Genomic DNA, 15,816 nt, shown 5'->3' on the forward strand with positions numbered 1-15,816 from the left:
GGTAGATTTATCCACCAATTCGGTAGACCAATCCACCAGTTCAGTAGACCGATTGGGTTCAATTAATCGGGTTAGGGTCCTGACTTGGATTGGTGATGTGGCTTGGTTTGATAAACCAAAAAACTAAATCGATAGACCGATAAATCTTGACAAGGTCATGAGGCTTGGTTCAGATCGTGAAGAATTCGATCTTTTAGATCAGATTTGACCAGATTTGGTAGATCGATAAGGTTTAACGATAGACCAAACACGAACATCAACTCTCTACTCTTCAACTTTGTGCTAAAAAAATAAGATTATGCTCGTACGACTAGGGAAGCACTAGAAGGAGTGCGAAACACTCAGGACTTTCAGACCAATCAATGACTCTTCATTTGTATTTTACATTATATGCTTGTACTTCATTCTTATTTGTGTTTGTGTAAAATCTGTAAAGGGTTTCTCCACCTTTGAAAAAGTTTCGAAAAGGAGATATGTTAGTGGACGGACGCCTCTCGTTTATAGGACTTGGAATACCAACCCTAAAGGTTGGAAACCAAGTAAATGCATATGTGTCCTTTTATTATTGTTGCTTTATTTATTATTCTGCCGTAAGTACTACTCTGATAGAATGAACACGATGAAATTAACGAAGAGATGCAATTGATATTCACCCCTTCTATCAATCTCCACATATCCTAAACCATCTTTCTCAGCCTGTCATCGCAAGCCATCACCAAAAGAGGAAAGGGGATTCCCTTCCTCCAACCATCATCCAGCCACCTCTTCTCCATCAGATCAGGATCTCTTCTTCAACATCAGTTGACACCACAATTCTTCCATCCATCAGGGATTCTTCTTCTAAAACATTGGGGTTTCCTATCGCCGAAAAGAAGTCGGATCCGATAACAACCCTTTCATCCAAGATCCAATCAACTATCATTGCAATTCTTAAAGCTCCAACAGAATTAGCCAACATCCAAGCTTCTTCCTTCTCACAACCAATTCCAATCTGATAACAAGCTTGGAGATGTCCTAGCTTAGTTTGTAAGCACAATTCTGATCTAGAGAATACTTCATTGTAGATATGTAGTTTCATTTCTATTTGATTAATTTTTGGAAGTATGCTAGGTTTCATTCCCTCATCCTTTTGAACTAAAGTTGTTCAAGTCCTTCCATGAGTTAGTTAATTTTGCTTTGGGATTGTTTTGGATGTTTCAGTATTAGTTAGATAGTAGTATGTAGTAGGTTAGATTTGATTTGATTACTATGCTTGCATTTCCATGAATTCTTTTACAATCATAGTTAGTTCGATTGTGCCTCCATTAATTCACCATGTTGTAGTTTAGCAAATTTTCATTTTTGTCAATTGTATTTGTTTCTCTACTATCATTATATTTAGCATCTTAAAATCCAACCCTAAAATTATTTATAAATAAATTTAATCCTAAGATTTATTATTTGTCGGTTGTATTTTTTATGAAAGATGATTCGAGTTACCCTTACTTACATTAGTTAGGAGATCTGACATTAATTTGAATTGTAATCGTATCATGATAATACGGTCTTATCATGCATCTTTGTGGTTGTTTGCATTTGATCAATTTCTATTTGCAATATATAAACTTAATCATTATCCAATTCCTTCCGGTGCTATGCCTTGTTCAAGCCCCTATGTCTAGAAGCTTACCAGAAGTCGCACCTTGGCAAAAGCTACATCTAGCACCGTTGTAGATTACTCATCAAATTGACTAGATCATTATGTGATATAAAGAAGGTAGTTCATCAGTAATTCGACAAAAATAACTAAATATGAATTTAGTAATAAATTTATAAATATAATTGTAATTAAATTTATAAATAAATTAATAATATATTTAACATAAAATTAAGAATGGAATTTATATTAAAAATTAATTTTATTTGATGAAATTAAAAATAGATTTAAATAGTTTTTTAATTTATTTTTAAAATTAGAGATGAAACATTTTAGTAATTAGCGACACTAAACTTTCACAAATGGATGTCTCAACGGAAAAGTAGCATTTTAGTAATTAGCCCTGTTTTCACAAATGGATGATGTCTTAATGGAAAAATCCTGTCTGTTTTCTTTTCTTGCAGTGATCCTCACCGATCGACGCCCTCAATCTTGTCCTCCACCTCGGCGTAGAGCTGGCGCAGGCGCTCCAAGTTCTCCTCCGACGTCTCCCAGTAACCGCGGCCGTTGGCCTCAAGGAAGGTCTGCACCAGCTTCCGGAAGGAGTTGGGGTTCGTCTCAATCAGCCGCCGCCGCATCGCCTCGTCGTCGATGAAGGTGGAGTTGGCCTCCTCGTACACCCAGTTGTCCACCTGCCCCGACGTCGCGCTCCACCCCACGGTGTTGGTCAGCCGCTTCTCGATCTCCCGCACCCCCTCGTAGCCGCTGGACATCATCCCCTCGTACCATTTGGGGTTCAGCAGCTTCGTCCGCGCGTCCAGCCGCACCGTCTCCGACAGCGTCCGCACCTGCGCGTTCGCCGTCGTCGTGTCCGCGATGTACGCGCTCGGCTTCTTCCCGTCCCGCCGCAGCGACTGCACCAGGTTCGTCGGGTCGGAGTCGAAGTAGTGGCTCACGTCCGTCAGCGAGATCTCCGAGGAGTCCAGGTTCTGGAACGTCGCGTCCGCCGTGCTCAGCGCCATCTCGAACGCCTTCCGCTTCTCCGTCATCCCCGCCCCCGGCGCGTCGCAGTCGAAAGCGAAGGACTTGCGGCTCAGGTACATGTCCTGCAGCTGCTTCTCGTCGTTCCACGACGAGTTCTCCACCGCCAGGTTAACGTTGGAGGAGTACGACCCGGAGGCGTTAGAGAACACCCTCGTCGCCGCCTCGCGCACCGCCACGCCTAGCTCCGCCGCCTGCTTCAGCGCGTGCTTCCTCACGTAGTTCTGCTCCTCCGGCTCCTCCAACTCCGCCACCATCTTCACCGCTCGATCTAGCAGATTCATCTGCACATCAAGGTATAGTTGTATAAGCTACAATCCAATCTAATCGAGCACAGTTCATCCTTTCAATCCTGTTATTTACCTGGTTGATGAACAGATCGCGGAAGACACCGGAGCAATTGACGACGACGTCGACCCTGGGCCGCCCAAGCTCCTCCAAGCTGACGGGCTCCACTCGGTTCACGCGGCCGAAGGTGTCGGCCACCGGGCGCACTCCGATCATCCAGAGCACCTGAGCCAGTGACTCACCGTACGTCTTGATGTTGTCGGTGCCCCACAGCACGAGCGCGACAGTCTCGGGATACTTCCCTCCGTTGTCCGCCTTCTGCCGCTCCAGCAGCCGATCGACCACTACCTTGGCGCTCTGCATCGCTGCGGCCGTCGGAATCGCCTGCGGGTCCAGCGCGTGGATGTTCTTCCCGGTGGGCAGCACTTTGGGGTTCCTGATAGGGTCGCCGCCGGGGCCGGGTTCCACGTAGCTGCCTTTCAGCGCCTGCTTCAGACTCGCGAGCTCGTTGTCCGCCACCACCAGCTTCAAACAGACTCCCAGGTACTCGAACAGGGTCCTCAGCTTCTCCCTGTCCGCCCTGATGAACTTCGTCTTGGACAGGTACTGCACCCAGGGTTCCACCAACGCAAACCCGAGCATCGAGGTCAGCTTCTCCGCCACGTCCACCACCTGCCCTTTCTTGTTCGTCGTGCGGTCCACGAAGGCCGAGATGGCACCGCGCGACGCCTCTGTTATCTGCTGGAGGAGCTGCACGTCCGCCAGTATCCCCTTGTCGTTACCCCTGTACAGGTCTTCGATGTTCCTCCCCACGCACTCGGCCAGGATGCCGGGAAGTGAGTAAATGCCGTCCTCAGGGCGATCGAGCGCCGCAATGTTCACCAGCGTAGCCACTGCCTCCATCGCCGAGGGAGGCTCTCCGATCACATGGAGCCCGCACGGCAAAAGCCGAGACTCGATCTCCATGATCTTGGAGTAGACCTTACCGACCACGAGGTCTCTCTCTTTGGGCGAGAGCTCCTCGCCTTCCTCCGGCAGAAGCACGTCCTTGTCGAGGTTGCATTGCCTGGCGGTGCTGACGATGGAGCTCACAATCTGCGGGCCGCGTCCGGTGTCCTTCAGCGACTGGTAGGAGGCGATGAGTTCAGCGAGTTGCTTGAGCCCCTTGTAGAGCCCGGCGTTCTCCGCAGGCGGCGTCAGGTAGCTGATGGTGTTGGCGTAGCTCCGGCGCTTGGCGATGGTGGCCTCGGAAGGGTTGTTGGCGGCGTAGTAGTAGATGTTGGGGATGTTTCCGATGAGACTGTCGGGGTAGCAGACGTCGCTCATGCCGACCTGCTTCCCGGGCATGAACTCGAGCGAGCCGTGCGTGCCGAAGTGGAGCACGGCGTCCGCCTTGAATATCTTCTCCACGAAGGAGTAGTAAGCGGCGAAGCCGTGGTGGGGGCTCGCCGACTTGGAGAAGAGCAGTCGCATGGGGTCGCCCTCGTAGCCAAACGTGGGCTGAACGCCGATGAAGACGTTGCCATACTGCTTGCCGTAGACCAGAAGGTGCTCGCCGTCGGAGTTGAGGTTGCCGGGGGGCTTGCCCCAGCTCTCCTCCAGCAGAGAGGCGTAGGGAGTGAGAGCCAGGTACTCGCGGGTGGTCATCTTGTGGGCGACGTTCAGGTTGGGGCTGCTGAACTTGGCCTCCTTGTCGTGGATGACGTCCTCGATGAGGGCTTCCGGGGTGTCGGGAAGGCCATCGACATTGTACCCATCTCTCTTGAGATCTTTGAGGACAGAGTAGATGGAGGAGAAGACATTGAGATAAGCTGCTGTTCCTACATTCCCCTTGTCCGGTGGGAAGCTGAACACTGTGATTGCCACTCTCTTCTCCTCCTGTTTCACACAAATGCAATTCATCTATGAGCTAAGCCATTGGAGAAGAACGACAAAGAGAAATTGGAAGAAACATGCCTTGGATTTCCTCTTTAACTCTGCCCATCGAATGGCCCTCGTGCATAGCTGCTCCACTCTCTTATGCAGTGCATGCGATTTGCCTGAGGCCAGCGGAGAAACAGCGAGTAAGCAATTAATGGAGGAAAGGAAGGAAGGAAGGAACAGGGCCTGTCTGACCTGTTCTTGCATCACGACCGGAAAAGACAATCGGTTCCATCCCACCGTCAAGCTCCGGAAGGGCCACCTGCAGAGCCACTTGGATCGGATGCAAACCCAAGGTGCTGTTGAGCCACTCCTCGGTGGTCTGAAACACCAGCGGCAGCGCCACAATGTAAGGCACGTCGAGCTTCCTCAACGCCTCGATCGCCCTCGGATGGTCTTGCCTCGCCGGGCCGCCCACGAGCGCAAACCCGGTGAGCGACACCACGGCATGGACGAATGGCCTGCCCGTGATCGGGTCGATCAAGTACCGCTCGACTGGTCCCGAGAAGTCAAGCCCGCCCGCGAAGATGGGGATTACCTTGGCGCCGCGAGCCTCGAGCTCCATGATCACCGCGACGTAGTGCCCGTCGTCGCCGGTGACAATGTGGCTCCTCTGCAGGACCAGCCCGACGACGGGGGCGTTGGGTTCCTTGAGCCTCTCGGTGGCGTCTCGCCGGGTGCCGTACCAGTTGAGGTACTCCTTCACGTCGTCGAACATGCGGGAGGCGAGCGGATGCCAGATGCCACTGTCGAGGAAGAGGACGGGTTCGTCGTACTCGATTTTGGCGGCCTTGAGGGCGGGCACGTAGGAGCCGGCGATCATCTTGAGGAAGTTCTGGAGGTTGTCCGGCGAGCCGCCGAGCCAGAACTGGAGGGAGAGGATGTAGAGGCGGGCGTCCTGGGCCTTGTCGCTCGGCAGATACTTGAGCACCTTGGGGAGGGTGCGCACCAGCTTCAGCATACTGTCGGCGAAGCCGGCGGACTGCTTCTTGTTGCGCTTGAAGAGCTGAAAGAAGGGGCTCTTCGACTGGCCCAGTTGGGACATGCTGAAAGTGCCGAGCTTGTTGAGTCGCATCACCTCCGGCATCGAGGGGAAGACCAGCACGGCGTCCATACGATCTCTTTGCTGCTCCACTGCCGTCTTCACCTTCAGCGCCAGCTCCTCCACGAAGATGAGCGAGCCGATGAAGACGTTGGCGTCGGCCAGGTCGTCGCAGAAGGCGCGGTACGTCTCCTCGTCACGCAGCTCCTCGACCAAGTAGCCCACGACCTCGAAGGCCGCGTGCCGACGAGCGGCGTTGAGGGCTAGCACGGCGGCAGACAGCGCCGACTGGTACTGCGCCTCGAGGACGACGTAAACTACCTTGACGCGGGGGAGGCCGCCGGAGGCGTCAGGGACGATGCGCCGCACCTCTGGCTTCGTCTGCGTGAAGAGACCGTTGCCGACGGCGGCGCAGGTCACGCCGCCGCGGCGCACGCTGCGGAGGAGCGTCCTCCGGGGGACCACGGAGTGGAGGAAGAAGCTCTTGCGAGCGAGCACATCGGATTTGGCGATGGGGTTGGGCAGCTGGGCGGCGAAGGAAGTCGTGACCAGCGACGACATCAAGGTACGATTAATCTCGCCGCGATTCCTGCTGCTCTTCAACTCTTAATTTGGCGTTTCTGCTCTTTGCTGGTGGCTTCGTCCCCAAGTGAGAGTCTGCGAAAGGAGGAGGAAGATCAATTATAATAATGGTAGTGGTGATCAGTGAGAGGAGGGATGGGGACGGCGAAGGTGGCGCTGGTGATCGAACCAGAGACACGTGGCGGCGACAAGAACACGAAGCCGTCGGGGTGGGTTTAGTTGCGAGAAGAGACTGAGGACAGGCGTGGAGTGGGGCGGCGTGGATTGCGATCCCTTCGGCGCGGCTTCTGATTGGCCAGCTGGGATTTCCGCGCGCTGCCTCAGGATAACAGAGCAGAGCTTTGATGCGATTCGATTCAGATTCAATTTTGATAAATAGATGCTGCGTTACTTTTCTAATGGTCGTCGTTTTTTTAAAATTTTTTTATAATTCAGATATTTAATTTTTCAAATTAGAATTATTTTTTATGTACTCTAGAAGTGATTGGATCAAGTATCTACTTGTCACAATTCTCAATCTCGAGTAGCGGCTGAGGCCACTGTAGACCATGCTCTAGTTGATCTAGAAGGATTTCAGTTTAGATCTAGCTCAAGCTCAAGCCTAAGTTGATTCTATATGTTTCGATTAATACATCGTAGATGATACAAATACCGATTCAAGGCTTTGCCGATGTGCATGCTCCTTGAAGAGAATCGATCGTGAGAATGAGATTTCTTGAAAAACACTCAACAAAGAGGGTTAGAATGACACCGAGATTGGATCCCAGCAAACCACTTTGACGCTCAAGTTAGAGTTCGGCGCAAGAGAGAAAGCAACGAAAGGCTTGAAGAAAGTAGGGTTTATGTGTGTGCATACCTGTTTATAGCAGTTGATCTCCGAGATATTCGTAATCGCTTGAGAAATATTCTTTCATACCTATTCCGCTTTTTGGAGGAACTTTATCTGTTTATCTGTATCGTTCTTGTTTTTGCGAATAAATTGGTTCTATTTTCTCCGGATTAGGCGGAACAGCCAAGTCTTCAATAAATGTCGCGTGCCGGCGGTGAGTCTCAACTGCAGGGATGAGGTCGGTGCGTGATGCAGGGAATAAGTCATAAGGTCAACAGGTGATGTCGGGACCAAATCATGAAGTCAGTATGTGATACAGGGACCTAGTCATGACGTCGACAAGTGATGCTGAGACCAAATCATGAGGTCGATATGTGATATAGGGGGTGTGTAAGGGTTAGGGCAGGAACTCGGTACATGTTTGAAGAGACGGAACGAGACCGGAGAGAGCTCGGTAGATTTTTACAGAAGCGCACCAAGGTCAGAGAAAGAGGTCGGGATGTCCTAAATTATACCCTTACACCTTTTTCAGCTTCTCCCATTGTATCCGACCTCCACGTCATCTCTAAATATCGATACCAGATCACTATGAATGAGTCAGGCTTAGCATGGTCAAGGTGGCTCACCAGGAGGTATGCCTGACTAGTCCAACTTGGATCATTTTGTGACTGTGCTTGCTAGTGCAATTGGATGTTTGCAATGTTTTGATATATTAGAAACGATATATTAAATAGAATTCAAATGAGTGATCAAATATTTAGTAAGGATAAAAATAGTTTCATAGGTATTAACAAGTGGAAAGTCTAATAAAGATTTGATAATAAAGAAATTTAATATGTGTTAGTAAGTGAAAAATATAGTTGCAAGTAGAGAGACCAACAAAAAGTTGGTAGTAGAAGCATGAGGAAGATCAAGGAGGATTGAATACAATTGATAAATAATGAAAGTTCAAATAATTTAAGGATTAGATGTTTGATAAATGATAGGAGCCCAAGTAGATCAAGGAGGACTAGATATTTAGCAGTGTGGAATTCTTAGCAAGTTAAGTTTGACCTGAGGTTGAGCAAAAAGAAGTATTAGTGAGTTAAGGTTGACTTGAGGTTGGACAATGGATGAAGTTCCAAAGAAAAAATCTCTAGGTAGAAGTTCTCGTATGACGAGGTTGAATTGTACTAGGCAAACGAGGAAGTTCTGGAGATATGGAGTCTCTTGGAATAATGAGATTCAACTTTAGAGTGATTGAGTTAAAATATTCAATTGACGACTGATTTAATCAACTAATGATTGAGTTGATTAAACAGTTGACTCAAATTAAAATGATGGTAAATAAAATATTTATATTTGGGAGTCAATTGATTGTAGTCAAAGACATTATCAATAAAATATTTATATTTGGGAGTCAATTGATTGTAGTCAATTAAGATATTATCAATTGACTGATGACTTAAAATAATGACCAATGCTAATCTAGGAATTCAAGAAATGGTTCCAATCTAGAAGAATTAGTCGTGATTTAGATGAAACAGGAAATTGTGTCTAGGTTAGTTGATTAGGATATAGGTGAAAAATAATCAATTAAGAAAAATATCAATGAGTTGACTAATGGAGAAAAATAATCAATTGAGAGCAAAGATTGAGTCGATTGGATGAAGTAACTCAGAAGAAATGGTCATTGGAGAATAGAGGATTAGTTAACAGATGACGATAAACCAGTCGATTGATCAAGCAAATTTCTAAAACAACTAGTTATAAAAGGAAGAAGGCTTGGAGGCTTCAATTTCATGTTCTTGTAAGAGTGTTGTTGCATTCTTGAGTCGTCTTTGAGTAATTGAAAACAAGATAAAACAATTAAAAGAGAAAATATCATTAGTAATTATTTTCTTATATTGTATTTATTTTTTGCTTCTAAATGTATTTGCTATCATCAACAAGTGATTATAATAGGTTTCTTCGTCTGTAGAGAATATCATAGAAGAAGAAACATTGTGAAATTCTAGAATTAATCCATACGGATCATGGGTCATAAAGTAAAAAATCAAAAGTTTTTAAACCACATAAATTGATTTGTCTTGTTATGTGATTATTTTTTTTATATGTGGGGCCAATCATAAATGGTGCAACCACTTTTGGATCTGTCTATAATGAATCTTTTGAACGTATGTTTTTATTCCAATACCCCGAGTGGTACGAGAATTTTAGGGATTAATGAGTGAAATGCATGCCAAATGTACGTATAATAGTATTCTACTATTAGAAACCGATCCAAATGGGGAACGCAATCACAGGCTGGACATCTGGATTGGCCGCCGTATGTGCTTCCCGATTTATCCTAGTGGTCGGTGGAAAATTTCCGTGCACTACAAAAATAAAGGCAATTTGTGATGAATTTTACGACGAAAAAACCTAGAATTTTCGTCGCAAATAGGACTTGCGACGAATTTGGCGACAAAAAATTTTTCGTTGGTAATAGCTCGCCGCAACCTATGGCGACGAAAAATTTGAAATTCGTTGGAAATTTAGTGACGATAAATAAATTCGTCGCAAAATTCATCGTAAGTTTTAGCGACAAAAAAAAATATTCGTCGCTAAATTTAGGGACGAAAAATGATTTCGTCGCAAAGTTTGGGACGAAAACAATTTTCGTCGCAAGTTTCAGTGACAAAAAATCTCGTATGCGAATTGCGCCAAATTGGCGACGAAAACATAATTTCGTCGCCAATTTGGCGACGAAAACATAATTTCGTCGCCAAATTGGCGACGAAATTAGAAATTCGTCGTCAAATACGATATACAGTGTAATTACGATAAGTTTGCGACGAAAAGTGGATTCGTCGCAAAAATCATCGCAAATTAAAAAAAAAATTCACAGATTCATTCTGTTTCTTCAAAATATGAAACCTGTTTACAATACAATATCCACAACCACATCTACAAATACAATACAAACATACAACACATCCACAAACATATAAAAACATCCACATAACATCCAAACATATCCATAAACATATAAAAACATCCACATAATATCCAAACACATCCACAAACATAAATACATATTACTTACTTACACATCCATATAAACAACAACTCAAATTAAGTTATGATGTATCAAACATAACATCCAATAGTAACATACATAATAAACAAGTCCACATGTATCAAACATAACTAAATATGAAACATAAACTCCAAATGTATCAAACTAACATAACATCCAAATCCATAATAAAATACATACATAAGAAAGTATCAGCTGAATGACGACCAGAAAGAAAAGTATCACCGTCCACGGAATCAACCTCGGGTAATACTTTCTGCATCACTGATTTGTTCTTCATCATAATTTCTTTTTTTGTTCCTACATAAAAAAATAGAAATATTAAAATATTAATTTTACAAATAAAGTAAAATATGTAAAAATTTACCTCTTCGCCATCCTTGGTTTCATCAACCCTGTTAAAAATAAAATAATAATATTAATTAGTAACTAAAAAAGAGTTACAAATAGGAATAAGTAAAAGCAATATTAAATGTGTGAAAAATTAAAATGATACACAACTAGGCTATCAAGAATCATCGTCTTCGTCTTCACCGGTCATCGAGAACATCTGCAAGCTGACTCGGAGCGGAACCTAACTGAAAATGCTTCATAATCAATTCCTACTGTCTGTGCATTTCTCTCATTTCTTCAGTTTGTTGTCTGCGCATTTCTCTCATTTCTTCATCCTTTTGATTAATTATTCCTTTTAAATGAGAGACTTCTTCAGTTAGGTTGTCTATTTGTGCCCTCATTGTCGGTTGGGTGGAAGAAGAAGAAGAGGTGGCAGGAACTCAATGAGTTCTGCTCCAGAGAACCCAATCCCAATATCCTCCCCCCCTTCGATCCTCCAGTCACCTCTAACCAGATATTTAGGTCATTTCCTACGGAGGGCTCAGATCCATCACTAGCACTTGAATTCCTCTGTACTAGCTCGGCCTCTTCATAAGGAATAATTAATCACCTTCATCAACCGCGAAGGCAAGGTGAACTACGTCAAGTTCCACTGGAAGCCCACCTGCGGCGTCAAGTGCCTGCTCGAGGACGAGGCCATCACCGTCGGCGGGAAGAACCACAGCCATGCGACGCAGGACCTCTACGACTCCATCGCCGCCGGAAACTACCCGGAGTGGAAGCTGTTCGTGCAGGTGATGGATCCGGACACGGAGGAGAAGTACGACTTCGATCCGCTGGACGACACGAAGACGTGGCCGGAGGACCTGCTGCCGCTGCAGCCGGTGGGCAGGCTGGTGCTCAACCGGAACATCGACAACTTCTTCTCGGAGAATGAGCAGCTCGCCTTCGGGCCGGGCCTCGTCGTGCCGGGCATCCACTACTCCGACGACAAGATGCTGCAGTGCAGGGTGTTTGCCTACGCCGACACGCAGCGCTACCGGCTCGGCCCCAACTACCTGATGCTGCCGGTGAACGCCCCCAAGTGCGCCCACCACAACAACCACTACGACGGACTCATGAACTTCATGCACAGGGATGAAGAGGTGCTCAACTATATATATCAAAGATTGATCTTTAATCTTCAGCAGATCCTAAAATTGTTCTTGCTCTTCTTGTCAAGGTGGATTACTATCCTTCCAGACACTCCACGCTCCGGCATGCAGAGAGATTCCCAATTCCAAACCGCATAATCACTGGCAGGCGTGAGAAGGTCAGTCTTCTTCTTCTTCTTCTTTCAAAATTACTGAAACAGAGTATCTATATGTTCTCTCATGAACGCAGACTGTGATTCCCAAGCAAAATGATTTCAAGCAACCTGGAGAGCGATACCGCACCTGGGCACCTGACAGGTAAAAAACTCTCGTATCTTCTCACTGATTGCACCGTGCTTCTGCAATCAAAACCTAAGCTTTAGTTCTGGCGATGCCTCAGGCAAGAGCGTTTTGTCCAGCGATGGGTAGAGGGACTAGCCCACCCCAAGGTCAGCCATGAGCTCCGCAGCATCTGGGTCAACTATCTGTCACAGGTAAAACTCCCACCTCGTCGGAGATGAATTAACAATGGATTTGCAGTGTCTAACTCTCTCTCTGTTGAATGTGGTTGCAGTGCGATGCGTCTCTGGGGCAGAAAGTGGCAAATCGCCTCAACATCAAACCGAACATCTGAGGAGGATGATGATACAGAGGCATCATGAACAGCACGTTGAGCCCGTGAAGCCAGTGGACAGACTGCTTGTCGAATTTCGAATAAGATGACTGCTAGTTACGTGTAATCAGCCAAGCATACATGTTTGGTTTTATTTGTACTATGAAACAAAATGATCATAATAATAATAATAATAATAATGTTTAATATAATAGCAGTTGTGGAGCTCTTCTTTAACTTTGCCTACCTTATTAATTTACTTACCTTGATATTTGAAATCCTTTTTAAGATTAAGTTTAATAAAATGCTTAATTATTTGATGCCCCACGCAATCGTTATCTGACTCTAGCCACTGCCTTATCTTAAAAAAATAAAAAATAAAAATAAATTCCAATCAGCCGGTCCCACAGAAATTTCCCATCGACTATCAAGGTAAATCGGAAAGCGCATACGGCGGCTAATGTTACACCCTTTATCTGTGCATTTGGCATTGTATTCTTTATTTCCTAGTTCGGAGGACTGCTCGTATATTTGTGTGTTTCAGGACGGAAAACGGAGCAAAACAGGCGAAATGGAGCACCTATTGAAGATATGACAAGACAGGGTCGTGCCTCAAAGGCACGGCCGTGTCTATCACCTCCAGGGGCCGTGCCTACATAGCACGGGCGTGCCTTCATCCAGAGATCCAACAAGCTGAAGCCGTGCCCCAAAGGCACGCCCGTGCCTTCCTCCTGCAGCAGCCAGACATGGCCGTGTCCCTCAGACACGGCCGTGTCTCCTCATCAGAACCATGCCAAGACATGGCCGTGTCCCTCAGACACGGCCGTGTCTCCCACCAGAGGAGCACCTTCCTTTGGCCGTGCCTCACAGGCACGGGCGTGTCTCCCAGCAGAGAGCAGACTGCCCTATGGCCGTGCCTCACAGGCACGGCCGTGCCTCCCAACAGAGCTTCAACTCTTCGTGGTCGTGCCTCACAGGCACGGCCGTGCCTCCACCACAGCTGGGCGGCCACACCAGGCCGTGTCTCCCAGACACGGTCGTGTGACGGGGGCGTGCCTGACCGAATTTCAGGGCATTTCGTGGGGGCCTATAAATAGACCCCCTTGAAGAGCCCTAGAAAGGGGGGGAGATCTTGGAGAGCCACCGGAGTGTGCTAGAGCCACCGACGCCTTATTCCGGAGCTAGATTCGACGATCCGTTCATCCGTCCGGATACTCCATCACATCTACGCCTCACCTTCGCAGAGAGTGCAGTCCGGAGAAGAAGAAGCTCATCGATAAGTCCTATTTCCTGTTTTCTCTTAGATTCTTGGAATATGATGGATTATTTACCATCTTCTCTGTATTGTAACCTCCCCGATATGGAGTAGTCCTCCAGATTCTAGGATGTAGGAAGAATCGGGGTTATTGGATGATTGTAACTTTGGATTTATTAATCTACCATGTTCTATGATATGATTGTGCAATTGCTTTGTGGATTTATGCTTTATGCTTATTTGATGATATGCTTGTGAATAGTATGAATCCATAAGGGTAGAGATTATTTGGAGTTTGAGGAATTCTTAGGATCGTATACCCGGGACGACTCGTGACAGGAGGAGAGTCTTAACCGGACCTTCCGAGGGATTGCTTAAGCTTTGAATAATATTTATGAGGGATAATTAACAGTTGCTTAGTGTTGGGGAGAGGTTTCTAAAAGGATACCCTGTGACAGGGGTAGGAATCTAGTAGTATTCTGGGGCGCCTGAGTGACACAGGAAAGTCTTGAATCAGACTATCTAGAATCATCTCAAACCAACATAAGTAACATTAGAACACCATTGATTTATTCCGAGGAAGCCTGACGAGGTCTAATTGGATAATTTGGTTAGAATCCCTACAATTGTGTAATCATTGAGGAATGATAGAGGATCCAAGTCAATCAATCAATATCCCGAGGAATTCGAAGTCCTAGAGTCACTTTCCACATATTGTCACAGTCGAATTATATCTTCGAACTAAGGTTTAGGAACTCTAGAACACTCTTTCTCCCCCACACCAAACCATTCCCTATGAACTCTCCACTCTTATTGTGCTAGGATAGTAATTAATTCCACGGTCCCTGTGGATTCGATCTTTTATTACTTGGCGACATTCCGTATATTGCGAAACACGCATCAAGTCATGTAAGAAAATTTAATGTTGGTGAACGTTTGACCTTTCTAATTGATGCATTCTCTTTCCATATCTTGTATCATAATGCTCACTTATAATTAAACAAGTCATCATCATTGTTAAGATGCGTCAACTCTCAACTCTTTGGGAGGCTGCATGAATCTTATACCTCCATTGAGCACTACATAATACTATATCACTACTAATTGCGGAAGTAAAAAAAGAGATTTTACCAGAAACCAGAGATTAGATCTCCCTTTGGCTATATAGAGCAATCTTTTACTAAAACACTATCTTTCTTGGATAATATATTACTTCTTTATGTTTGTTAGAATCAGTTGGTAAAGGTAGCGCCTTACCAGAGTTATCTTTGAGCTTCTCCTTGCTTGTTGCGTAGAAGGAAGAGATTTGTTGTTGCGAAGAGGGAAGGAAAGGAGGTGCGGTGGAGGCAGTGTCGTGGGGCAAAGGAAGGTTGATTGCTCACGACAGAGAATCGTCGGGCGGAGGCTGGTAGTGACGACGACAGTGATGCGGCGATGGTCGCGTTGGAGAAGGAAGTAGCAACGACGGTAGAGAAGCGTCGGCTGGAGGCTGGTAGCGACGATGACAGTGGTGCAGCAACGATCGCGTTGGAGAAGGAAATAGCAACGACGGCAGAGAAGCATCAGCCGAAGGCTGGTAGCGACGATGACAGTGATGCGACGACGATCGTGTTGGAGAAGGAAAAGGGTTTCGAAGGTTTCCTCCTTCAACGCGACAGGGAAATTTCGGGGGAGGAGGGGAAGGTAGGGTTTCGGGGAGGAGGGAAAAGGATTCAAGGAGGAGGGAAAAGGATTTCTATGGTTTTGGGCAGAAGCTCCGGAGAAATCTGACGAAGAGCGCCCATTCGCAGGAAAAAAACTCCACGTGGCATGACACACGTGGAATGCCACGTGTGTCATGCTACGTTTCCTGCTAACTTTTCCTGCAATGTATCATTTTTGTTTCTAAATACCCTTTGGATTCGTAGGGCTCCGTAATGGTTATTTACATTTATTTTTTTTAAATAATTCAGATATTTAAATTTTTAAAAATGATATAACATTTTCTTTGATTTATCTATCGAATAAATCTAAAAATATAAATAACTCTTCATCCAAAAGGCAATATTTTAAAATTTTCATAATATCGAAGGAAAATGATCAT

At 45.9% G+C, this 15,816-nt stretch overlaps 2 protein-coding genes across 2 annotated transcripts; one reads left to right on the top strand and one right to left on the bottom strand.

Moving 5' to 3' along the window:
• Positions 1-2,001: 2,001 nt before the first annotated feature.
• On the bottom strand, positions 2,002-6,563 carry LOC141844921 (magnesium-chelatase subunit ChlH, chloroplastic). The gene is made up of 4 exons (XM_074732900.1): positions 5,081-6,563; positions 4,922-5,004; positions 3,041-4,843; positions 2,002-2,961 (listed from the first exon to the last, which is right to left on the bottom strand). The coding sequence occupies exons 1-4, from the start codon at positions 6,486-6,488 to the stop codon at positions 2,107-2,109; spliced, it is 4,149 nt and encodes a 1,382-aa protein (XP_074589001.1). The 5' UTR covers positions 6,489-6,563; the 3' UTR covers positions 2,002-2,106.
• Positions 6,564-11,438: 4,875 nt separating this feature from the next.
• Positions 11,439-12,673, top strand: LOC141845183 (catalase isozyme A-like). Its single transcript, XM_074733240.1, has 5 exons — positions 11,439-11,877; positions 11,955-12,044; positions 12,116-12,183; positions 12,266-12,359; positions 12,440-12,673. The coding sequence occupies exons 1-5, from the start codon at positions 11,530-11,532 to the stop codon at positions 12,497-12,499; spliced, it is 660 nt and encodes a 219-aa protein (XP_074589341.1). The 5' UTR covers positions 11,439-11,529; the 3' UTR covers positions 12,500-12,673.
• Positions 12,674-15,816: the final 3,143 nt, after the last annotated feature.

Source organism: Curcuma longa, chromosome 14, assembly GCF_044706935.1.
Source record: "Curcuma longa cultivar G26 ecotype Majalengka, Jawa Barat chromosome 14, ITB_CL_G26_1.1, whole genome shotgun sequence".
In the NCBI taxonomy this organism is placed as follows: domain Eukaryota; kingdom Viridiplantae; phylum Streptophyta; class Magnoliopsida; order Zingiberales; family Zingiberaceae; genus Curcuma; species Curcuma longa.